This window comes from Limulus polyphemus, unplaced genomic scaffold (assembly GCF_000517525.1).
Source record: "Limulus polyphemus unplaced genomic scaffold, Limulus_polyphemus-2.1.2 Scaffold4976, whole genome shotgun sequence".
NCBI lineage: Eukaryota > Metazoa > Arthropoda > Merostomata > Xiphosura > Limulidae > Limulus > Limulus polyphemus.
Window position 1 is genome coordinate 13,044 of NW_013670586.1, and position 26,982 is coordinate 40,025.

The 26,982-nt window shown below is 29.3% G+C and overlaps 1 protein-coding gene across 2 annotated transcripts in view; it reads right to left on the reverse strand.

Moving 5' to 3' along the window:
• Positions 1 to 1,322: 1,322 nt before the first annotated feature.
• Positions 1,323 to 26,982, reverse strand: part of LOC106471943 (WD repeat-containing protein 6-like) — a 47,941-nt gene continuing 22,281 nt past the window's right edge. Inside the window, exons 10-24 of one of the 2 annotated variants that reach the window (XM_022400558.1) lie at positions 21,677 to 21,759; positions 21,242 to 21,396; positions 19,894 to 20,012; positions 17,262 to 17,468; positions 13,448 to 13,600; positions 12,797 to 12,871; positions 11,963 to 12,154; positions 10,473 to 10,536; positions 9,335 to 9,397; positions 6,465 to 6,641; positions 6,020 to 6,224; positions 4,744 to 5,117; positions 2,657 to 2,791; positions 2,099 to 2,267; positions 1,323 to 1,776 (exon numbers count right to left, since the gene is read on the reverse strand). In XM_022400558.1, coding sequence (XP_022256266.1) covers positions 1,704 to 1,776; positions 2,099 to 2,267; positions 2,657 to 2,791; positions 4,744 to 5,117; positions 6,020 to 6,224; positions 6,465 to 6,641; positions 9,335 to 9,397; positions 10,473 to 10,536; positions 11,963 to 12,154; positions 12,797 to 12,871; positions 13,448 to 13,600; positions 17,262 to 17,468; positions 19,894 to 20,012; positions 21,242 to 21,396; positions 21,677 to 21,759 — 2,244 coding nt within the window. In that variant the 3' untranslated portion in view covers positions 1,323 to 1,703. The remainder of the gene's footprint in view (positions 1,777 to 2,098; positions 2,268 to 2,656; positions 2,792 to 4,743; positions 5,118 to 6,019; positions 6,225 to 6,464; positions 6,642 to 9,334; positions 9,398 to 10,472; positions 10,537 to 11,962; positions 12,155 to 12,796; positions 12,872 to 13,447; positions 13,601 to 17,261; positions 17,469 to 19,893; positions 20,013 to 21,241; positions 21,397 to 21,676; positions 21,760 to 26,982) is intronic. The other variant, XM_022400559.1, reaches the window with a different exon arrangement.

A 26,982-nucleotide genomic window follows, 5' to 3' on the forward strand; every position in this document is an offset into this window, starting at 1 on the left:
TCTCTCATGTGTGAAAACTAAGTTAATTATTGGTGGAGCACTATAAAGCTTTTCTGTAGAATTGTGCATGTGAAAATTAATTCAGAATATCGTTATTTTTATGAAACTGTTCACTATGAAATTACTTTATTACAGAGTTTATAAAGTAATTGCTATAAATTAAAATAGTAAATTTCCAGAATGGTGTGAGATAATGCCAAGAAATTTGAGATTACAACTCAAAACACTATGAAATTTCTTGGCATGTGTTTATAGACTTAAGCCCATACAGTGTGTTTTAGCAAGATGTTATCATCAAATCTTTTTTTCTTTATTTATACTTTTGTTTTTATTGTAAAAATGAAATTACACTTAACAATAACAGTATTCTTATGTAATACAGTGATATGTTCCTTTTGGATACTTTGTAACCTCATGAGAAACAGGTTATTGTTGTCATATCAATAATTATTATGCTACAAGTGAAAAGAAAAGAAACACAAATGAAGCTAATGACTTCTCACATATGCATTGTATATTTATATATATATATATATTTAGTTTGCTTCATTCAGATTAATACAGTAAACCTTTATATTTAAAACATATATATATGTGCCTAAGTAAAATAATATAAATTCAGTGATATTAATGACATAAGTATTATCCACAGGCATTATTCTCTGATGTAGTGCTTGACTATAAACACTGATAATGAAGATCTTTATAGAAGCTTTAAGTTATATTTTGTTACACCAAAGTGAGTAAGAGTCAAATTCATGGTAGGTTCAAGTGTCATAGTCAGAATTCAAAATGATTGGATAAGAAAAGTATTGGTTATTTTATGAAAATCCTAGTAAACATTACTGTGCACACTTACCAATGAGTATAAATCATTGTTATCCTTGTGCACACTTTGAATTATGTTGCTAGTGTGAAATTGGATGTAGATCTTGGAGGAATCACAATTTCTTATAAAAAAAAATACCTGTTTTTAACACATGGATTACATGAAATTAAATCATTTGTTCTGATAGATTATAAGTGAGTTAGGTGTTACAGTTTCATTATTTAATTTCTCCAATAGTTCATGATGTTCTATTTCTCAAGATATCAGTTAGTTATTAGTAAGTATCAAAAGAAGTCACATAAAAATCCATTACCTAATAGTATAAACAAATTTATGATTTATTATAGTGTACACATACTGGGAATAACAAAATTTATAAAACAAGAGGCAATGCAGTGTTCTGTTCAAAATAAAAACTCATCAGCATATATATGTATATAATTAGAAATAGTTTTTAAGTTATTAATTTTGCAAAAATCAAAACTTCTTCACGTTTCAATAAAAAAAAAGTTTATTGTGTAGATTTGTAAAATAAAACAAAATTTGCTCCAACTAAGAAAACCATGATTACATTTAACAATACACATAATAAGAAATATGAATAACCGTAGTTTTTCCCAGAGATAATACAATTCTTTAGTTTTCTATATGAAGAGAGAAGTATCTTCAAAATGAAAGGAACAAAATAACTGCCATGAAAGGAAAATAACTAGCATACTGGTATAACATAAGCATTTCTATAACTCTTTTTAATGAATGACAATTCTTTACAGTTTTTCTTGTTCCACTAATGTTTCAAGAAATTACATTTTTAAAATTAATTTGTAAAATTTACTTTTATGTACAACAAGTTATACTAAATGTTTCCCATTTGTCATGTGGTCAACAAAAAAGTAAAAATCTCCACACCTTCACCACATACACATATTGTCCACATATCACTGGCTCTGCAAAATAAAAAAACAACAAAAACCTTAACATTTACTCAAAATAATTATAAGTTATTTCCACATATCTTAAGTTTCTACTAATCTTAAAAACACCTCATAACATGCAAAATAGGTATAAGTTATTAGGTTATGCTTCAAGTTTTATTTAAACCTTTGCAAACAGCTAAAAATTAATTTCTATTTAAAACTAAAAGCTTCTTTGAATGATATATACATTTTTTTGTTTACCACTCTTGATTTATATCTACAGTTATAATATTAAGTCTTAGTTAAATAATAAAGCAGCTACAAACTGATTTAACAGATTTATTAAGAATACCTATACTTCCAAGCCTGGAGATGAGATGCATCTGGGATTGAAGTAAGTTTAGAGTGTAGCAATTCCAATGATATGGTTTTTTCTTCTCTTAGCCAATTTATTTTCCACAGATTTACTTGCTGATCAACTGCCGTTGAAACCACGTACTTTTCATTCAAAAATGATACCCCTGAATTTATATATATATAAATAAATATATGAAGTAAAAAATTTTGGGATATTTAACTTGTATACCTTAGCTTCATCTGATTAAAAACTACCATATATGTTCCTTTATCAACAAAGTTAAATGTTGCAGAATGAGAGAACTTACAATGAAATTTGAAAAAACACACAAAAGAATTGATGCAACAAAGCTTAGATTGATTAATGTAGATTTAATTAATGTTTTGGGCATCTTAGGGATCTTCTGTGGGCGAGAAAATACCTAACATATGTTCTTTTCTTTTGATGATGCTCTGTTCTCTATGATCAGGTCTTCTTTACATTTGAAGAAGGCCTCATAATAGAGACTGAAACATGGTCAAAAGATTCCTAACAAAGCATGTTTGTACTAACCTGAAATTTGAGCTGCATGTGCTGATGGGACTGAAGTGCTACTGACTATCCTAGGAACTGATCCTTGACCACCGATTACCACCTGGATAGTAAGACTACAATCATCACCTCCAGTGCACAACATCAAATAGGTTTCTAAAGAACAAAAAAGTCAAATGGATTAACATTTACTTCTTTGGACAAATATTTCTGGAAAAGAAGGTCACTACCCAATCCAAGTCATAAACTTAAGCATTTTTCTCTCCTTCCATAACACTGATAGTACAGTAATTCATTAAATTAACAATATTCTACACTTTACAAATTAAATATTTTTGAATAAGAATATTCACATTCCATTTCAAAAAGTGCCTCAGTATTAAAAAAACACAAACATGAAGACAAGATTAAATACTCTTTCCATCTTGCCTTTTCTAGATCAAACATTTGCTATTCAGGGACGTTTAAGTATATCAGATTTGTTTTTAAACCAAAAGTATACATGAAATATTCTATATATTACATCACAGTTGCATCTTAGATAACTTCTTGATGAGCAACATTTATTTGCCAAAACATAGTATTAAAGTTCTCATTAAGTGAGTTAGCTAGGAGGAGAGTAAGGAGGTAATAAAAAATCACATTTCACTCAGCTTTTTATTATTCCAATTTAACAAACATATCTTGGTTACTAAAGTCGTGATCAAGTGAGGAAGAAACAGGGAAGTTAGGAGAGGTGATAAACAATCAGTTGCATCTCAATCAGCCTCTTGATGGACAATAGTTATTTATGAAAATACAAGATTATAGTATTGAATTTCTTGGTCAAGTGGAGAAGCAAAAAGGAGGGCTACTATAAAGGCAATAAACAAGCATTCTCATAACACTCAAATTCTTGTTATTTACCAAAACATAGATGTTAAATATTGCAATTCTTGTCTAGTAAGGGCATAAGTAAAATGGTTATTGCTTAGATGATAAGTTTCATTTCACCAAGTTTCTTTATGAGAAACAATTATTTCCTGTACAATACATGGTGATGAAATTCTGAAGTGAGGAACAAGAAGTATTTTAAACTGAATTTCACTTTGATATCAATTATTCAAAAGTATACATATCAATAAAATAAGCTTCAGCTGACACTAAAATGTACACAAATTATAACAACAGATAAAATTTCACATATCAGTTTTAAACCTTGCAGAGCAAAAGATTGTCTTTCTAGAAACACTTTACTGAATGACTCTTGTACTGATAAAAATGCAATAAATGAAAGGACATGTACCCAGTGTAATGATTGATAAAACCAACCTTCTATGAACATTTTAAGGAACACTTCTGTGCCACCATAAATCTTGATTCTTAAGAGGTTACTGCCAAACACTTTCTAACAAAACATGGTAGAATAGATAAAACACCATTTAACATTAAGCTCTTAGCAAAATAGTTTCCTTGACTGTAATTTCAAAGAGTCACGATTTTTCTGTCACTTGCTCATTCAAGTTCCTTTTAATGTGCATGTGATAACATGTGAAATTACTATTGTTGAGTCAGTTTTTAATTATTGTATGTGTTCTTTTCAGTTATCAGTTTATATTTGTATGTGACACTGTAACCCTTGAGAAAGGCATAAGCTGAAACATCATGTTTAAATAAAATAATTTTTTCTGGAGTGTGATTAATCACTTTTTGCAAACAAGATAACATTTCACTTTGATATTAATTATTCAAAGTATAAACATTAATAAAATAAGCTTTTGCTAACATCTAATTGTAAAAAAAAAAACACTATAAAATTGGGTAATATTTCACTTTGGTATTAATTATTCAAAAGTATATACACCACTAAGACAAGCTTTGGCTGACATTTAAGTGTACACAAACTATAAAATCTGGTAATATTTCACTTTGATATTAGTCATTCAAAAGTATACATATCTATAAGTTAAGCTTTGGCTGACATTTAAGTGTACACAAACTATAAAAACAGATAATCTTTTAAAAGCACACATATGTAATTAGAAATTGTAAATAGTATTTACACTTTGTCCATGTGCAAATATAGATTTATTTTTCAACTGTACAAGTTTCTACAGGATAAATCTAACCTGTTATTTTGTATGTGCTGATAGCATTAATTCCAGACTGATGAAGCCTTACTGTGAGGAGGGGCTCATGTTCTTCTTCATTCAGAGAGTACAATTTCTTACTAATAATATTAATTTTTTCTCTGTCTTCTTTACTTTCCACGTTAGCCATCTTAGGTTTTTCAGAGTTTTCATTCAAAAGTCTTCTAGCAGAATCTTTAATGTTACTCAAAAATTTGTTGTTGTCCCAGATTTTGAGGCATCCATCAGTCCCAGTTGTAATTAAGCACCTAAATGGAGTTGGCATAGATACAACTCCCTGCATACAGTTGACTCCACAAGGTATTGTTTTCAAGTGAGTTATTTTCCCTTTCTTTATGCAGAAAGCAAATAACCTAGAAGAAAAATTAGAAAAATATATTTTTTGTATGATGGACGTTAATTTTGAAAACCTTTACACTTCTATAAAATTCTATTAAAAGTGTGATTTGGCCTTTGCATATGTACAATGCAAAACCTGGATGTATATGAATATTACAATGCATGCTGAAACTACACCTTGAATGCATATGAACATTACATTGCATGCTGAAACCAGGAACAATGAGCTGAATGAAGAAATCATTTTCTGAATATATATATGAATATTAAATCAAATGCTTAAGTCACTTCTTAGGACTTATATAAAAATTACATGTTAAAGTCACCTTCTGAATATACATGAATGTTATATTAGATACTAAAGTTGCCTTCTGAATGTAGGTAAATATTACATAACATTCTAAAGTCACCTTCTGAATATACATGAATGTTATATTAGATACTAAAGTTGCCTTCTGAATGTAGGTAAATATTACATAACATTCTAAAGTCACCTTCTGAATATACATGAATGTTATATTAGATACTAAAGTTGCCTTCTGAATGTAGGTAAATATTACATAACATTCTAAAGTCACCTTCTGAATATACATGAATGTTATATTAGATACTAAAGTTGCCTTCTGAATGTAGGTAAATATTACATAACATTCTAAAGTCACTTTCTGGATATAGAAAACATTGTTACATGCCTAGAAACTTTCTGGACATACATGAGAATTAGGTTACATAAATAAGTTACCTTTGGTTAAAGATGCATATATACATCATGCCAATGTCACCTTCTGATGTATATAAAAGTTGAAATAGCCTTTAACTTTTGTATTGTAAGTTCAGATTTAAAGTGAGACAGCCTTTTTAGTACAAATGTAAAATAATACAATCCAATTAAAGTATTGCAAACCCATTTGCCTACCTTAAGAAAGCATCAGAACATGATGTTGCTATCAAGGTAGTTTCAGTAGACCAGCCTTCCTTGTGGCTGCTAAAAATGGCCACACTCATGTATCGAGTTAAGGCATCAGGAATGGTTTCTACTGTCCGGTTCTGCCATGGTTTGTGATGAGGTTTGTCAACTGTCCACAAAAAATGGTGATCAAGTTCCTTACATTCTACGTCTTCTGTAGATATAAAGTAAGAAATCATTTGAATATAACCCTCATAGAAAGAGACATAATTTACATGTAAACAGACAGCAATCATAAGTATGTGTGTCTCTGTATGGGGAACTATGCAACAGTTAAATCTCACAGAACCATATACCATCTTTCCCAAGTAAACTGTTACCCTTAAAATGTAATTAGTTGTCCTCAAGTTTAAGGCATGTAGTACTGCTTAATCAGCTATACCAAAATATGTACCTTCATGACTAATTGTGAGATTCCATACAATCAGTTGTGCTCTTCCTCCAACAGACACAAGAAGGTAACTGTTAGCGACATTTGTCATGGGACATGAGGCTAGTCCTCGTATACTTGATATGTGTCCTGCTAGCCTGCAAAGCACTTCTAGATTTGCTTGACTAGTAGCTTCATTATCTTGCAAATAATGTTAAGAAATAATACTAATAACATTCATTATTTGATATATTACATTAAGAAATAATATCTTATATATATATATATACTTGGTATACAACTGTTTCTTTAATCACAGCTAATTTTATTGAATTGAGTACTTTATTACACATAAAAATAACACTAAGAAATATATGTTGTTTGAAACACCAATGCTTGTTTTGCTTTTATATTATAGTGCACCTGAATATTCTTGCATAGTTCCCCAATTTGGACTCTAGTTTCACAACACCCAATTCACGGGTCACTTGACCCCCCTGGATTTTCAAAAAGAAAAAATTACTAGATACGTAAAATTCTTCTTCTATGTTATTGGAAAATCATAAGGTATAAGAGCACAACAATTTGAGGGGTGCATATTAGGGATAAAAACTTTAAAATAAATTGAATAAAAACAAACTTCCATCCATTTCATTGCATTTTAATTTATGGGTGTTTTTATATTGGTAGATAACTTTCCTGATGAATCATTCAAGAACGGGGTCCATCTGGACTTGTGGGCCTAGAACGCGAATTAACCTTAATATGGCACTGAGTACTTGACAAGTATTCATACATTATTTATAATCCTTACATATAAAATGTTCATTTTTTCAATTTAACAGACATCATTTTATGAAAGTTACTTTTTTGTGCTTTTCTGTAGGGACAGATAACCAGTACTTTGTTTTCTGATGTCTATTCCTAAATCAGTCCATGGAATTGTGTCCTCCCCTTATTTTCCAGATTTATGCTTAAATAAATAAATTATAGATTAATTTCCCTAGGTATTTCATAATATTCATATTAGTAAATATTCATTTACTACATTTGTAAAATTTTCTGCTATACTAATATTTAAACTTCTTTTTATAAAAAATTACTTATATCTAGATGCACTTGTATCTATGATAACAGCTTTTGATAGCTGATCATAATGTGTGAAAAATTTAGGAAGTGTGTATCTTTGGATTTAAAAAAAAAGAACAATAATTAGCAGAATGAAGAAAAACTGTTGTAACACAAAAATAAATAGGTAAAATATACACTTACGTAACATTAGATAATCAATGTACAAGTTGAAGTTATCTAATGATTAGAAAAAACTTTTTTGGTGCTTTCAAAATTATCCTAAGGTTCTAAGATATGGAAATACCTTTATATTAACACTTGTTTTTACATGGAATGTAAACGTAAATTATGCAAATTTTCAATAAGTCATAACTACGTGGTGATTAAAAATCTTTAAAAGATGTCAATAGTTTTTATAAAGACAAAAAAGTTAATAAAATAAAATAAAAAAATGTGGATAATACAAGTGCCTTACACATGCCATAACAATATTATTTACAGGATAAATGTTTGTGTGCTTTCATTGTCATTTTTATTCAACTTATGCAAGAATGTGTTATTACTTTCAGTTAATGGATGTGTATTACTGCAAAAACAGATAAGTTGTGTGCTACAGCAAGACATTAAGAAACCTTTCCTGACTGAGGCTTGAACCCAGGACCCTCATCTTGCTCCAAATAAGCTTAATGCTATACTCAAGTTACTAAGCAGATCGCTCCCAATTTATATTTCAAAATTTGAACAACTAATGTATTTTAAATAATATGTCATTAATAACCACTTATAGTTAATTTGGTTAAACTATATTAATTTTAAAATAATTCTGTCAATTTAAACCTCCTGGATAGTTTTATGAACAATGAGGCCTAACATATGCTGACTGCAATTTGAAAGTTTATTACTGGGATTATGGCTAAAAAATATTTGTAACAGTAGTATTCAACTAACGATTCAATGAAATTCAGCTAAAATAAATTTAAAGTTCACAAACTTTTTTATATTGCATAAAGCACAAAACAATTAAAAAATAATTGGATTCCATAATATTTACCTATGACAAGTAAAACCACTATAATAATATAACACCAATAGCCCTACCCCTTACATTTGTGCAGTGTTTTACATTACAATTATTTTTCATTATATTTTAAACTAAAATGACTAGTTGTTTAAACTGTAATGTAGTAGTTAATTAATATGAAACTTATTGTATCTTGGTAATAAATACTACTAAAACGTTTTTACTACTGCATGTTTTAATAAGTTCTAATTGAAAGATTGAGGAGTTATTTACTAAAGATGAGAATGTGTTTTCTTCAAACTTAAGTAAAAATACATTTTCTTATTACAGTTAATTTAAAAACTTTATTGAAACTTTTTACTAATGTTTTTTTTAAATAAAACAAATTTAAATCTAACAATGCAGTTTCTTTCTGTATTGAAAATATTTTTTAATCTGATAAAAATCACAAAGAATAAAGGTTATAAGCAATATGGTTTTATTTTCTTTTAAGTTACTTTCAACTCAAACTTCAAAGCTGTTTTAGATGAGTGCTACAGAAAGCTTAAGGTATTGTGTTTGACACCTTTACACTTTTTAATCAGAAAACGTACATTGAAATCCACAACTGGATATAATTACAAATAAATGTCAATAAATATGAACAAAAAAGACATTTGGTTTTTGAAATATTCTGGAAAACTGAATTATCAGTAAGTTTTTCCTCTTAACACCTACATTATTTGAGGAACATAATCATATAAGATTGTCTCCATTGAAACATTTTGATTTTTGAAGAAACATTAAACTTTCAAAAGGATACAAGACATGCGAGATATCAATATTGTATTATCTTCACCTCCTGTAGCAATAAGATTGAAATTTTCTATAAAAAAATCACAAGAGTAGGTTAAAGTATTCATCATAGCATGAGACACACTTACAGAAAATTTAAAACAAGATTATAATTTTATGTAACTGATTATACAAAGGTTGAGTATTTTATATCAAAATTTTGGAACCTTACCATGTTGATACAGGCCTACAGAATAGTTTCTGTTGCAAAAGATTTGTCCTAAGTACTCATGGCAAAAGCACACCCACTCCTTCTTGTAGGTTAACATAATCCATCTAGTGTACGAGAACAACAGTTTCCTAGTGCCCATTTCAACAGTCTGATGACACCACAGACACTCATAGGCAATGTGCCCAGTGACTTAATCATTATGTCTTTGTATGGAATAACATGCCCCTTCATTCTCTAGCTACTTGAAGTACCTGACAGTTGAATGGAAGGTACGACTAGAAACCTTATCTTGGTTACCCTTGCCCTATTGGTCTCATTTCCAGGTGGAGATCTTTCTTGATTATATTACATACTGTTACCTTGGGCACATGGACAGATTTTGCTATTGATCTTTGTGTTTGTGGATTTTCACTTGTTATAAGATACCATGGCTGGGGTATGACTTATTGGCAGTCTTTTTATAGGTGGTTCTGGAGCTCCATATTCCTTTATTTTCCAATGCAAGTACAAGGAATATTCCTATTTTTAAAATTATAAATCCCCAACTTAAACACATCTTTATGATCTGAATGTAAGAATATTTTGCTTTGGAAGGGCTGCTACATACCCTTCTCAAAAGCTACCAATTTTCATTGGCATCACACAAAATATGAAATGGCCAACAATGTCAAAAGGTAGTTCTGATACCTTTTGTTCCATCATGACTTTATATTGGCAGTATATGTCATGTGACTTGCTTATTTGCATATTCAAAAGTGTTTGGGTATAATATACTCAATCCTCATATTTCATTTAACAATTTTACAACTGGATGAATCTTTAAATGGATTTTACTTGTTAGGTTTCATAATTTTATTTGCGTATTCAAGGAAATCTCAAGTAAAGAAAGAAAGAAGTAGGAGTAAATATGAGGTTTTATGACTGTTTTACTCACCTGTTTTAATACAAACTTGACACAGATGTAAAATACAATAAATCTGCTGTCCATGTATGCTGGTCTATTATATAAAAGAAAAACGTTATAATTCAAGCTACAAATAACACATTTATCTTCCTTTTTCTTCTACTGTGACCCCTTTCTGAAGTACAGATGAACACAAATAACAATATACTATTTTTGCAGGAAAGTAACCTCGTTATAACTTTATAATATAATCATCACATTACACCATACAAACAAGATTTAATGCAGAACAAAGTATTAAAAGCATAATTGGTTACATTTATATATTAGCTCATTACAACAGAGAAACTATACAAGATTACTCAAAAAGAATTTGAAGCAGTATAAGAATATCCCATCTTCTGAAACAAAACTTTGATTCTCTGTACATCATAGAAGTATATAATAATGAAAAATCTGTAATCAAATTTTTCCACAATAAAGGTGACAGATCATTCTAGTATGTCTATACACACAGAAAAAATCACTAACTACATATAAACAAACACATTTAAACACATAATAAATATGAAATAACTATATACAAATAAAAAATAGAGAAATGCAAAGATTTATTAAGAAAATAGAAATATATATATACTGTTGGAGCTAAATCACCATAAAAATATTTATTTTGAAGTTATATTTTCTTGATGACATTCCGATCAAATGTTCTTTTTCAAGCCAGAAATAAGCTTATCAGTTTATGACAAACTACTTGAGGATGTTTTGAAAAGACTGATAATCTATACAAGATGTTATGCAAGTTTCATTTTTGGATTTTATGAGCATCCTTTTGCCAAAAACATTTTGTTAGAAGGATAAATTTTGAAGTTGACCGTAATAAGCAGTAGACAATTTTATTTTTTCTGTTGAGCTTACAATTGTAAGTTCCCCCAGTCGAATAAACAGCAACAACTGATGTGGAAAAAAACAAAGGCAACAGTAGGCACAAAGAATGTTGCAAGGGAAAATATTCATATTAAAGACCTTTAACAATGTTAAGCTAATAGCAAAGAATGTAAAATAAAACAGCTTCTTTTGGGAACAGCAAGTATTAGAAAAGTTATACATATGTAATGTTAGTAACGAAGAATTACAACTGCCTGTCTGTTTTCTTTAATTGTTCTTCTTTATTATTGTACTTATCATTATCTTTTGACTGATGTGAGAATTTACATTTCTCATCTCAACAGGTAAAATGCTACATTATTAGATTTTCTTCATCTACAATTCAGATTTATATATAAATATACACACATATATAAAGCTTTCATAAAAATAAAAATGTTTTAAACATGGAAGATTATTTAACCAAAACAATGTAGTTACTTTATTTTTCCCAAAGGTATTTGAAATAAACATTTTTTTCAAACATAATTATTTTTTTATGTAATTTCCAAAAGTAAAAGCATGAATCTAACATTAAAACTTTTTATTAAAAATATATTTCATTCTAGCTTCAACTATGAAGATTGTACCTTAACTAAAGATGACTGTACTGTTTTCAGTAAATATGACTGATTCCATAGTATAGAGGTTTTCTTGATACAGGCAAATGCCATCTCTCCTGTCTCACTGTTAAGTTTAACATCCCATGAACGATGGCCTCCACCACAAGGTAACTCCACAAGAGGACGCTGAAGTAACGTACTCCAGGATATGAAATTTGTCTGTGGGTTATTTCAACATAAATGTTCCATCATCTCAGTGTCTAATGTTTCTCAAGTCATAATTCGTTTGAGAATCAGTTTTCTATTTAAAGATACACAGTGTATAACAATAGCATTTATGTACATTGTAGGATATGTCTATACCAATTACCACATTTATATCTCTATAACAGCACTTAAAATAAAAATTAATATTGAACAGTACATTAAATTTAAGATATTACTAGCTCAAAATATAATGAAATTATTTTTTCAGTTACTGACTCAATATATTAAGTTTTGGGACAAAAAAAAGTTCACTTTTATAAAATAGATTTTAACGATAGTAATAAAATAATATTTTGGAAAAGTCTTTTTAGAATGATATACAAAACTTTGTATCTTTTAATGTTATTTCACAATATTAAAATTAATAATAGCAAGCTTTTGTTTTCCAGTATACCTGCAAAGGTCACAGTTATTTTTCTTATTTTAAAGACCAGTAATCAATTATAAATATTATCAAACAACCCACTTTCAATTTCAAAATATATTTACCAAATTGTTTTTCTTAATAAATCAAATACCTAATAATGGATTTAGAAAAACATAATACTTTTTTGCAAGATTATTAATATAGTTAACAAATATTTGAAAATTTACAGTATGAAAACCAAACAGGATAGTATCTTCTCCAATAAACTTGAACATGCCAATCCATTCCATTTCTCCAGGAGTCTGTAAAATTAATGATTTATTTAATGTAACAAAACTTATTGCTTCATATATATATATATATATATGTGTGTGTGTGTGTGTGTGTGTATAACTGGTTGCATAACAAATGTAAAAAAAAAAGACAAAGAGGTTGATAAATTCATTTCTAGATATGTAGTTAAAAAAGTAAGGAATAGTCACAAGAAGTGTTTTATTATAGGGCAAGATGAAAGATATGTAACAAGTAATATGAAAAAGTAATGTTATTTTTTATTAAGTAATATATAAGGACTTTACTTTTTTATATTTTTGTAAAGAAACAATTTTTTTTCAGTAATATGCCCAATACTGGGTATGGTAGATATATCAAAATATATCTGAACAGAACATTAATGAAAATAACAGATACATTTAAAAGCACAAAATAAAGAACTAGAACTGATTATTTCTGTAGAAGTAATATTTACATGGTCTTAGAAAAACTGAACAAAAATGTTACAAATTTTTTATCTTTCAGTAACTTAATGTTACACTGAATAACTATATTTTCCACGCTTAGAAATAATTATAAGATTGAAGTTAGAAAAGTACAGGTACCTTAAGAGTTCGAAGTCTTGTAACAGTATTCCTGCCCAGTTTATATAGTAACACTCTTCCATCTCTTCCTGATGTATAAAGAATGTCATGTTGTACTTGAATATCAGTCACCCCATTTTTACCATGGATACAGTGGAAGGTTTTTGTTGGATTCTGTTATGGATAAATTTGCAATTAAAAGGTTAGTAACAGTAAAAGGTAATACATGGCTATAATTAATATGATAAGTTACACTCCAGTTATATTAATCAAACTATTATGAATATTAAATCAAAAATTATTAATTAAAAAACAACATTTTTATCTTCTTTTCACTTGTCACAAGTCATTTTCCAGAATATTTGTAATTTCTTACTGGAACTTTTTAGTTTGGTTTTCCAGAAACAACCAAAAATCTGAAATGCTTGTTTTTTTTTTGCTTTTTTTGTATGAAGAAATACAAACATAGTATTGCAGTGTAAAATACCTCATCATGCAAAGCAAGCCAACACAATAAAATAAAACATGTAAGGTTGAGCATGATTTTCTCCAAGTTTGTTCTCAGACATTTTACATCCTAAAATGTAGTATCCAAATTAATTCTTAATATAAACAATTCAAATGATTTATATTTGTTAATTACAGAAATAAATCCATGTAATTCCAATATACAAGTACTTTAAAGATTAGAACTTCCAAACAAAAAAATAAAGAAAGGAAGTTAAGCCTTAGCTCACTTCTTTTTAGAGACATTTTAAATAAAAGTAATAAAATGAGACATCAATGTTTCTTTTTTACTTGCACAATAATTTATTTGTAAAGTTTAAAAAAATATGAAAAGTATAAGAAACTTTAAAACTACATGTTTTGGTGGAAAATAATTCCATCTTCAGGAGAATAAATCATAAATTACACATAAAGTTTCTTATAAACCTAATGTATGTGTATAATTAGCATGTTTTTACAATGGTGCCACTTACAACAATGATTTCCAAAAGTTTACTTCTGTGGCTCTTGGGCTTAAATCTCTATTTGTAATAATTTTGTTTTTAACAATTTCTGAGGATTCTCTTATGATTAGTTCTTTTTCTGTTACCTGTTCCAGTATTTTTACATTATCCTAGCCAATAACGTGTAGAATTTTCCACATGGTCTGCCAAAGCCAATTCACCCATTTTTAATTTATCCACCGCATTTTGATGTTCTTTTACTCTAAATTTTAAGTTCCTACTTGTCTGTCCAATATAACTTTGACCACAAGTACATAAAATTTTACATATACCAAATTCATCCTTTAGTTCAATTTTATTTTTCAAACCATTAATTATATGACTTAACTTTAATGTTACTAGGCAATTCATATTTTGCCTAAACAAATTACCTATTTTTATTGACCATGGTGAAATGTGAGGCAAACATATTCTTTCTCTATTTTCCATTTTTGTTATCTTGAATTTAGTACATCCAGAAATTTAAAGTTTTTACAATATTTACTGTACATCCTATCTATGATTTGAGGTTGATATCCTATATCAATCGCTACCTGTTTTAAATATGTTAATTCTAACATCAAATCCTCATCATATGATGAAACATTAATAGCTGCATAAACAAAAGACGAAAATGAGGAAATTTTTTGTGACCATGGATGACACGATCTCACATGTGGTGGCATGGCAATTGAGAATGGCTTCCTGTATATAGAAGTAGACAGAAAGCTCTTTTGTCTTTTTACAGAAACATCTAAACAACCGTCATCTTCTAAAGTGAACTGTACAGTAGGGCTGATTGAATTCAGATGCTTCTGGAACTCAATTAACAGGTCATTACCATGCCACCGCACCATAAATGTGTCATCCACACACCTTACCCACACCTCGGGTTTTATTTCCGCTGTTTTTAGTGCACAAGTTTCATCCTCAAACATGAAAATGTCTGCTTACAAAGGTGATAAGAATGACACCATAGACAAACCTTTATTCTGTTTGAAAATGTTATTTCCTACCTTAAAATAATTATTAGTTACACACAACCTTGTTAAATTTATAATGTCATGCACTTCTAACCATGAAAAAATCTTACTAGCTAGTAATCTATTTTCAAAACAACTTAATACTTCTTCTACAGGTACATTTGTAAATAATGATACTACATCAAAAGAAACTAGTCTATCATTTTCTATTATGTGTATATTTGTAAATTTTTTAAAAATTCCAATGAATTTGTAATTATGTATGTATGTATGTATGCGAATTTGATAAAAACAAACATTTTATAACAATAAACTTAGCCACCAAATGTGTTGACGACCCTCTGTTATCTACAATAGGGCGGAATGGTACCCTGATTTTATGTACCTTAGGGAGTGCATAAAATCAAGGTAAATTAAACTGAGATGGTATTAGATTTCTTTGATCATTAGCTGTTAAAATGCTGCAGGTTTTTACAACTGTTTTTACTTTATTATGTATTACATTTGTAGGGTCTTTCTTTATTTCAATATAATAACCATAATTTAAAAGTTTTTTAATGTTATCATTATAAACACTTTTATCTAATATGACAATCTGTCCACCTTTATCTGCATTAGAAATAACAATGTTCGTATTATCTTTAATTGCACGAAGTTCGTTAACTTCATGATTATACAAGTTTTTTTAGTTTTTCCAGTATCCAAAGTTAACATTTTTACCACTATGGTTCGAACAGTATCCTTTACAATATTATCATTAACTTTAAGTTTTTCAAACTAGTTTCTACAGCCACTATTAAATCATCTTTCACTGACCTACTGTTATCTACTGAAAAATTCAAACCTAGCTCAAGAATTTTAATTTGTTCTGTTGTAATATTTTCCTTTGATATATTAATTATTTTTGGGTTGTTAACAACTTAGTGTACTTTTCATTTAGTATCATATTCTTCATTTTTAAATTATTTTTTTAAGTGTTTATCATTCTTAATTAAGTTAATCAATTTCTTACTCAAATTATTCTTATGTTTCAATCTTACCTTTTCCCACTTCCACCAACTAGATTCTTCAAACTTATCCCATACCAAACACTGTATATTCCTAGCTAATTTTAGATACACATAGTATAATTTAGCCTCAGTTTTTGCAATTTCACTCCTCTTTTCCTTGATAAAACTTCTAAGAATTTTAAACGGAGTTTGTTTTATAATAAACATTACCCTATTGCTTTTTAATTTATATTTTACTTTAATACTATTTGGCACAACAGAGTTCTTTTTACATTTCATTAACAAATTTAGTTGATTAAGTTGTCTTTTATGTAAATTTCTCAATTTTTTGAAAACTTGGCCTTCTTCTTTGTCGTCTTCCACTGTCCACTCCAATACCACGTAGTCTTTGTTGGTTGTTCCGGTCTTCTAAATGTCGTCCTTTGTAGCAGAACACAGTTACCCAAATATGAACTATGTGGCATCAAAAGACCAACTCGATATAATGGAAATCATTGTTGTAAATGGCATCATTGTAAAAACATGCTAATTATACACGTATATTAGGTTTATAAGAAACTTCATGTGTACTTTGTGATATATTCTCCTGTAGATGGTGGAATTATTTCCACCAAAACATGTAGAGTTTCTAAAGTTTCTTATACTTTTTATTTTTAAACTTTATAAATAAATTATTGTGCAAGTAAAAACATTGACATTTTGTTTTATTAATTTTATTAAAAAATGTTTGCACAAGAACTGTCTGTTTCACGTATTGAGTAGAAACATTATTTGAGTAATTAATATATGCAATCACTATAAAAATTTACAGAACTAACTCAATCCCAAATGAATTGAGATGAGAAAAACACACCTGTGAGTATCCAGTAGAGTCGGATGGGTGGTCAACCATACATGTGAGGCCAGAGTACACGTGAACACTGCCATCCCTGGATCCTACAACAAGAAGACTAAACTGAGATACATACTTGCCAGCTGATGTCCAATGTTGTTTACATCGAGGCAGAAACAGCTTGTAGAGTATCATTGGAAGAAAATCCTTTTCTATTTGTGACAAACACTGAAAACAATAAGTAACCAAAATTATCTTCCATTTAAGACAAATTTACTTACAGTTTCTAAGTACCATTATCTTCTACTTTCTAAAATCCTGATGAAGACCTCAGTATAGAAGATGAAATGCCATCCCCTTTTCATTCAACAGGCAGTTGCACTCCATTAAAGTTCTCAAACCTACCATGTCTACTCTGCCTAAAGTTTCACTTAAACAACAACATCTACTTCCAACAAACATCAATAATATTTAATCCTTTCCAGATAGGTCATGAGGCTAATTTGAACCAAGGCTGCATTCAACATACCAAGTGACACACAAAAATTGATGTTTCGATGTGTTTTTTTAATATTTACTTTTAAAGTAAGAGATTAACTAATGTATAATATAAAAATTTGAATTATAATCTACAGTTTGGTACCAAACTTAATGACATAAATTCACAAATTAGTAGTTCAATAAAATTTTGAATTTGAGTCAACAAATGCGATGACATGGCCTTTGATGTTTGTGATGTCAAAATACTATGTCTGTAGTTTTGTATGAAATAGGAACTCAAATTACCAATATTAACAAGCTAAAATATAAAATAAGAACCTCCTATCTTTTCTATTTGCTGAGATATCGCTCATGTACTGAATCAAACACAATGGCTCTACTCACCTCTTTCATTTTTGGAAATGGTCCCTTATATAAACTTACTTTTATATATGAAATGTGAATAACCAATTGAAAGCTCATAATGTCCCCCTAGTGGCTTTCTCAGCCATTTTCAAGTATAATGGCATCATATCTTTCTTTCAAGACAAACCTTCATGCTGATAAGTTGAGTCTTTAGCCTGTTCGAAATTTCATATTTTTTTAGACCCAAATACAGCTTAGTTACTAAACTTGATAAATTATAATGGAATTCTATGGTATCGATATAGTAATTTATAATTTTTGGGTTATTCAAATGTATATATAAAACCTAAAAACCTATTTCATTTTGCATCCTCGATGTGCAAAATTCCTTAAGGCTTAATAAGCTACGACAAGCAGCAATTGAGTACAAAGGTCATAACTAGAAGAGATAATTGTTTGCTGTATATTTTTATTCACTGTTTTATGTTTTAAAAAATATAAGTTTAAGATCTTGTTTGTAATAATTGAAATATGATAATTGATAATATAAAATATGATAATATAATAATTGAAATATGACTGTATTTTACAAAATACTAGTCCACTAAAACACAGCCAAGACAGGTAACTTTGTAAAGACTAAAGGTCAGTTTTTTTTATTGGATATAGTAACACGAGCCAGGCACAGCTGAAAGGCCAATATAATAAAAATAATAAATAAATATAAATGTATAATGTTATGAGATTTAAGCTATTTAGTCTAAACATTTATATTTTTGAGTTATAATCTGTAGTCATTCTAGAACAAAAAAGACAAAATTTATATATATTTCCTAATTTTTTTATGGTGGTTATGAGATTGGTCAAATCGACCAAAACTGTATAGAGATTCATTAGAAATAACAGATAAAATATAAAGTTTCTCTTAAGAAACCTTTGATAACTATCTGGACATTATAAGAATTCCTCATGTGAACTTTGAATATTTTCTGATGCATAAAAGTATTTTTAATCTTGAAATGAAAATTACTTTGCATGTTGTATAGGCAACATATGAAAAGAAAAAAGGCATGAGAAAAACAATGCTTAACAAACTTTAAGACTTAATAAAAAAATTGATATTTTGTGTATGAAAGCATTGTAATGTTTACTGATAATCTGCCAAATTTTGTCAACATATGCTTACTAACTTAAAAGTTATAGCACGGAAACTATAACAGTAAAAAATGGTTACGAGGTCGGTTATCTATCTGAACATTATAAGGATTCCTCATGTGAACTTTGAAAATTTTCTGATGCATAAAAGTATTTTTAATCTTGAAATGACATTTACTTTGCATGTTGGATAGGCAACATGTGAAAAGAAAAAATGCATGAGAAAAACAATGCTTAACAAACCTTAAGACTTAATAAAAAAAATCTGATATTTTGTGTATGAAAGCATTGTAATGTTTACTGATAATCTGCCAAATTTCGTCAACATATGCTTACTAATTTAAAAGTTATAGCATGAAAACTATAACAAGCAAAAAATGGTTAAGAGGTCGGTCACAGGGACCGAACCCGTGCTGAAAGAGTTAACTAAATTCATTATTTTATATTTGTGGGAAATATTAACAGCTGACAACTACAATTATCTTCTCACTGGGATAAAGTTACAGGAAGTAAAATATAAAAGGAAAATTAGTACCTTTATCTTTTACTTGTAATAGTTACAATTACTAATATCAAACCTTAATCTACTATAATAATTAGTGAAATTTCATATAAAACCTCTAAAATTATTATTATCTCAAAAGTAACTCACCAGCTGTCCACTAGGGCCACATGTCAGTATTAACCTTGGTGTTTCAGATACCCATAAGACACTGTGCACCTTCCCATCATGCAGCTGAAGCTCTTTTTTTAAGGATAGCCTGTCTTCATCTTTTAGAAAACGTTATTAAAACAGGAACAAGGAAATGTCTATTAATATAATATCAGCATTTCACCCCTACCCAGTGAACAATAATCTTTTGTTACATTCTGAAATCCTTTTACTATAAACCAAAGAGCAAATTTTTCCAGAAAAACAAAATGTATTATTTTGAAAGAAGTAAATGAGAGGGAAGAAGCAGTTCTCTTACACAACATAAACAAAAACTAATTATGTTGATTACAATGTAAACAAACACTCCCTCATTAAAAAAAGAAAGAACTACAAGATTAATAGAAAATTGTGTGTATATGATAAAAACAATTTTGCCTCTCTGCAAAAACTGGCACAAAAATTTACTTCATACATGTAGTATTTAAATAGTGTTTTTACTTCAAAGATCCTTACTAGAATCCCCAGAGAGAGAAAAGCATGAAATAGTAAAAAAAAACAAAAATCAATGAATGAAGTAGTCATTATAAGTATAAACTATTCAAAATAAAATTTGTATTGATATCACTATTCCAAGATTCACTGGGAAAGGACACACAGTATTAAAGTTTCCTTCACTTTTGCATGAAGAAGGGTGATTCTAACATGGGAAATGTTCAACAGCAGCTGCAAGAATTGCTTCTTTACACAATTTGATTTGTATATTTTTACATTCATGCCTTAGCTGGACATAAAAGCGTGAGTTCTTACACTGCACATGATACAATTAACTATTGTATGAAGAAGTTCTTTGCTCTCTCTGTCAGTTTTTCTCACATATCTGATTAAATACTGTCTAGACAGTTAGCTGATGTTGGTGAGATCAGTTGTAGGCTAGCCAGGACTGTGAACTGTTTATACTACAGTATTCCAGCTCTTCATCAGAAGATGTGTGTGTGTGTGTGTGTGTGTGTGTGTACTGATTATCAAACAATTACCAGTGTTTAACATAAAAGTAGATGATTCTGGTCATTCTAAGCCATCAACTACAAAAGGCTATCATATTTTAAGACATATTTCATTCTTAAAAGTGAAATGTAAAAAGAAAATTAAATTCAAAAAATGTTGAATGGGTTTTATAAACAACAGTGAATATTTTTATATAAGTTAATCATCTTTAGTTTTTTTCTTCTGTTGACCAAATAGGTTAATTTGTAAAGAAAACACATACATGAAGTATGAATCCAAGAAACATTTTGTATTATTTAGATCTCATCTCAAATGCTCTTAAAAGAATATATATACTTACCTGAACAAGAAAATATTAAACATTTTCCAGTTATATTTCCCCACCCGACCCAGAAACCACAAGATGAAACAGCTAAAGAGCTGTAAGACCTGAAGGATATTTCTTGATGAATTACATCCCATTGGTCAGTATTAGGGCAATATGTACAAAGGACTCTGAAAGTTGTAATTCAAAAAAAATTACAAATATTGTTTTCTTGTCTTTTAATAGCATAAAAATGTTAATTTTGAGAATTACAGGTGAGCTTTTACCTAACAATATTCTAACTACTCATGGCTAAGTGTTTTTAAAATTTAAAAAACAAATTATCTTAATACATAAACTCTTTCAACTCTTGAATCAAGAATTTCACACAAAACATTAGAAAACATAATCATTGACAAAAAAAAAATTTTAAAAAACAACAACAAAGTTACAGAAATGTGGAAATCTCACCCAGCATCTGTGCTAACAAGTATAGAATGTTTCTGCATAGAGGAAATCAATGCTACATTTCGAGGAAAGTCATCATATCCTTTCTGAAAATAACAAAAATAATATTTACCAAGAATATTTCTTTATACAGTCATAAAAAAATTCCTTCAATCCACTTTCAAGGAAATCTTTATAATAACCTAACTGTGAACATCTGTTTATCACTCTCAAAATTCTGAATATATTCTTATACCTATTGCACAAAAGGATATTTTTTCAGTTTTAATGTTTAAAAGTTTATTAAATATATTGTACTGTTTGAAAAAAAAATGCATTTTAAGTAAGTACTTACTTCTTGTATCAGATAGTGCTACATCCTATTACCAAGGTTCATAATTAAATTGAAAAGACTCCACAGTCTTTTTATACAAAAACATGTACTGGCAATTCTTTGGGAAATGTGCATTGCAAGGACATCACTACCATTGTATTGATTACTAGTTAATATGGATCTTCCACACAGCTTATCCAAAAAATTCATAGCTAACTTAGCTAAAAATCTCATAACAACAACAAATGAGTTTGCCAGCACAATGATGTACATAAGGTGTAGAGAAATGGCCAATGATTAAAAAGAAAAATTCCTGATTAAAACGTTTTATTTCAAAAATTCAGCATTCAAATAACATTTTTATTGCAAGTTACCTTAAGCTAGAACCCCCAAATAGAGAAGTGCATGAATGCAAAAAAAAAACAATGGAAAAAGCAAAACAATGAATGAAACAGTCATTATAAGCACAAAGTATCCAAAATAAAATTTGTATTAGTATCACTGTTTCAACTTTCCGAGAGAAAGGATATACAGTAAGTTTCCGTCAGGTTCACATAAATTAGGGTGATTCCAGCATGGGAAATGTTCAACAACAACTGCATGAATTTCTCTTTTTTACAGTCAAAGTTAGATGGAACTTTTCCCTTTGAATTACCTAGTAGACATGTACATTAGGACAGTCACCATAAAGCTATCCAATGAAAGCTCACATTCCCTGTTAGCTTAATTAAAGAGCATGAAGAAAAAGAAAGAGAGAGAGAACATAAATGACACAAGTTTGGTATTTTCAGGTAAAACTGATTTCTCTAAAGAGTGAATCAGATTGGTCAGCTACATATGATGAGAGATTTGGCACAATATTTTAGGAAATAATTCTGAATTTCTCTGAAACTGACCATGTTTTAGAAAGAAAAAGATGGGACATAAATTTACAAAAACACATATTTATTTAATTAATTAGCTACAAGTTAAACATAAGCAGAATATGTTACTACTTAAAATTAAAGAAATAAATTAAACTCGCCAAACTGAAGTCTCGAGCTTGAAAGAGGGAGAACTAACTAAGAGATCATAGTGTTATATACCAAATTCTATATTAATGTCCCTCTCAAGAAGCAAGTGCCACCAATGTCACTGTTGGTCAATCTTATTCAAACATGATGAAGGTTGTAACCTCAAGATATTACCTGATCTACCAATGAAAGCCACTGCATTTGAGCTACATAAACAAGGTGCAGCTCTACAGCTATACCACCCATGTGCAGACCAGGTGTTACCTCCAAGGAATAATGAAAAATACAGGTTGCTAGAACAATAGCAACTTAATGACTTTCTGTGAAAATCAAATATACTTAAAATGAGAAATGTTGAAAAATTCTACATAAAAATATGAAGGTAGAAAAAACATATTATGCTGGATACCACACTTTTCATCCCCCCACTTTTTTTTCCAGCCTTGTTCTCAAAGCTGATAACTAATTTTAACTTTTTACATGTGCATGAATCAAGAAGTTCTATAACTTTCTGTTGTTCCTGTAAATACAAACACAACCTTTTAACAAAGAAATACGATACAAAAAAACCTTTTAACATAGGATTATTGGTAATAGTTATATTGCTTAAATATCTTTTAACATAGAATGAATACATAAAAACCCTTTAATCAATAAATTTGATAATACAAAATAGCAGTGCACCAATGAGCAAAATCACCAACACAAAACGAATCTTTACAAAACATAGATATACATATTGACATAGGTTTGTTAAACGAAAATTACATAGAAATAATCTTTAACATTGATAATTGATACAATTTCACATTATAAGTTAAAATGTCCCTGAAAAAAAAGATTGTCAATATATTTCAAAATCACTTACATAAAATATCCCTTTTCACACTAAGCACAAATTAAAAGAAACAAACAAAAGGAGAATTCATATCATACTAAAATCATCAGCATATAATGCACTCTTTAACTAAATAAATACACATATTGATTAAACCCTTCAAAATATAAATGAAAACACAAAATCAGACCCTTTAAACACAGAAATAATTTATTTCACGTTGCTTAAACATAGCATAAGATTTACTATTTAGACCACTGTGGTTGTTGGCATGGTCAAAACTCCAGAGAAGGCAGTCACTTTTCAGTGACCTGCCCTGTTCTAACCCTCCCATAATCTGGTCAACCCACAAGAGGATCAAAGCTCTGAAAGGTTTTTTTGAGTTTAGGAATGTAATGTTTCCACTGGAAGTACATGAAAATTTGGCATTATTGATGTATGAGCACAATGTACCTTTCAATGAGGAATTTCAGGAGCAAGTCTTGGTGTTTTATTGGCAACTAGGCTGAATCTACTTGCATGGGAGTCAGCGCTGATGGAATTAGATGACAATATATGTTTAAAATCCACAGGATATACTGCGGCCAATGGGAGTTGCTGGCCCCACAAGACAGTAGGATTAGCCCAATGACAAATGAAATGAGCCTTCCTTTATTCGATGCATCAGCAAGCAATGCATCTTTATCCACAAGCTCAGCCATAGTGAATGGCAAGCCGGCACCAGCAGTCCTGGAGATGGTCACATATTACATTCCTACAATGAGAGGAAGTCTCATCAAAATGGTTTGGAGTGATTCTGAAACATCAGGTATGGTTGGCAACAAAGTAGAATTACTTATCGCTGGCTAGTTGATGATAGAGATAGCCAGAGAAGTCAAGAATTCAATCTTAAGTAGGAAAAGTCTGATTTTAAACATAAGAAAGAGTGAATTCTATTCCATCAGAGGATTAACCAGATGTTTAAGTTGTAAAATGGTTGTAACTGAACAGTTACAGCCATGTCCTGCTCTAAAATAACTTTTAGAGAGAGTGTGTTAAAACTATTTCTATGAGCTTCATGCATATTCACATCCTATGTCACCTGTAGAAAATGCATCCCTAATACTTGTGAACTTCTCAACCTCCCAGACTTCAAAAACTAAGAGTGAATAGCAAAAGAATGCCTACTTAGAAACAACTATTAGTTCATCAATGTATTTAACTACAGACTGAAACCAGTATGTAATATAGAAAACATACAGTAAGTGATCAAATTTGACTTTACCATTTCTCATACTTAAAAAAAACCCACAAAAGTAGACAAAAGAAAAAGTTAGAAAAGTCTGCAGCATAGATTGTTCAAATGTGTCATTGTAATTTGGAGCTCTCAATTACATAAAAAAGTCATAAAAAGCAGATAAATTATATCACAAAACAAACAGGTGTTACCAAAGCAAACCTAATAGCTGGCATTCACAAAAATCCTGGATGGAGTAACAGGAATATTTCTTGATGCAAAAAACCAAATCAGCCACACGTATGTAGGAGCTGGTTAAATGTATAGACAAAAGACTGTATCATACTATGCAAGTCACTGCTGAGATATGTTTAATCACAAAATGAATCCAAAGCAGAAAATAAAAAAAACTTAAAAATATCTTCACAGCCAGACAGAAAGGATCCAACTGATCCTGTAAGAAGGTTTGGCACCTAAGTCAAAGAATAATTCTAGATAAACTATATGGAAAGTCATGGTTAGCTATTGAAACTAACAATAATGGAAGTGGCATTGTTACAATTTAGATTATCTCCTGGGGTGCCAAAATTAACTCTGCAAATGAGTTTTATGTGAGAAAAGGTTTAGAATTTTTCATTTTTATTATGAGCCATAGATATGCAATCTGCTATAAAAAATATGCAAAGCAGTATACTAAAAGAAGTAAAACTGTGTTTAAAATAAATGTTTTTACTAATCTTCAATCACGTCAGTATTACAGTATGTGGAAGAATTCTTAACACAAGTCTAACAGTAGGGTATTGGATGTCCTGTTAAAATGTCAGTTACAACACATTGCTTTACTCATTTGTCTTTAACAAAGATAAGATCACAATTTAAGTTAAAAGTTTCATTTATTAAAATGTTTTCTCTTTATTTTCATGTTCAAATATACCTAAGAAAACTCAGTAAGCACAATTAAAAAGAAACCACCTGAATTTTCCCTAGTGTGAGAAATGTGAACATTTTTTCTCTAGGCATCCACTCTTCTCTAACTTGTTCACCACCCCTCCAAAAAGTACATAATTTAACGTAAATTACTCACTATAATATTGTAACCATTCAGACAAAGCATAATTTTCCTTGCTTTCAATCTTGTTTGGTTACAGAGTCATCAAATAGAAAATCAGGCCCCTCTTGTCACATCCTCTTTTTCAGGATTTGTTAATAGTTCTTAGTTTTATACTACATTATTTACAACCAATAGAAAGCCAAAGTTTTCATCTATCAAATGACATATTATATTACATTGTTTCCTAAACATAGAATTGTCAATTCCTCTTTTAATACAAGCTTTGTTCCCATGGAAAACAAATCGACTAGCTTGGATAAATTTGTAACGGCTCTTGTCGCTCTATGTTCTTTGGTGCATTACTTAATTAAATAAAAACTATTTAGTGCACTACTACCATTAGTATAAAAAAAGTAGGATTAAGTGTCATAGATAGTTGAAAGCAAAAAAAAAAAAAAAAGGCCGAGATAAGAACTTTATTTCTTGTTTTTTATGTGTATTCTCTATTTATTATTATTAAAGTAACTAAAATGTAAAATTTGGAATCTTTTTAGGTCAGTTAAGGTTAGATTAGGTAAAATAAATAATAATAACCTAATAAAAAATGTTCACGAGGAACTTACATGAGCAACTCAGAGTAGCTTATGGATAATGTAATTCACATCTTATAATGGTGCAAATAGTAGTTACATATTGTTCAAAGGGCAATAAAATAATAAATTTTAAGTTTAAATAGATGTATACTGTTTCAAGTTTAAAGCTACTTAAGATAAATAAATGTAGTTTCATGTTACAATTTGAAGTCGTTTTAGAAAGAAAAATGGGTAATTTAGATTTATTTTGATTTTCTTTTGATGGTTACAAGGTTGGTCAAATTT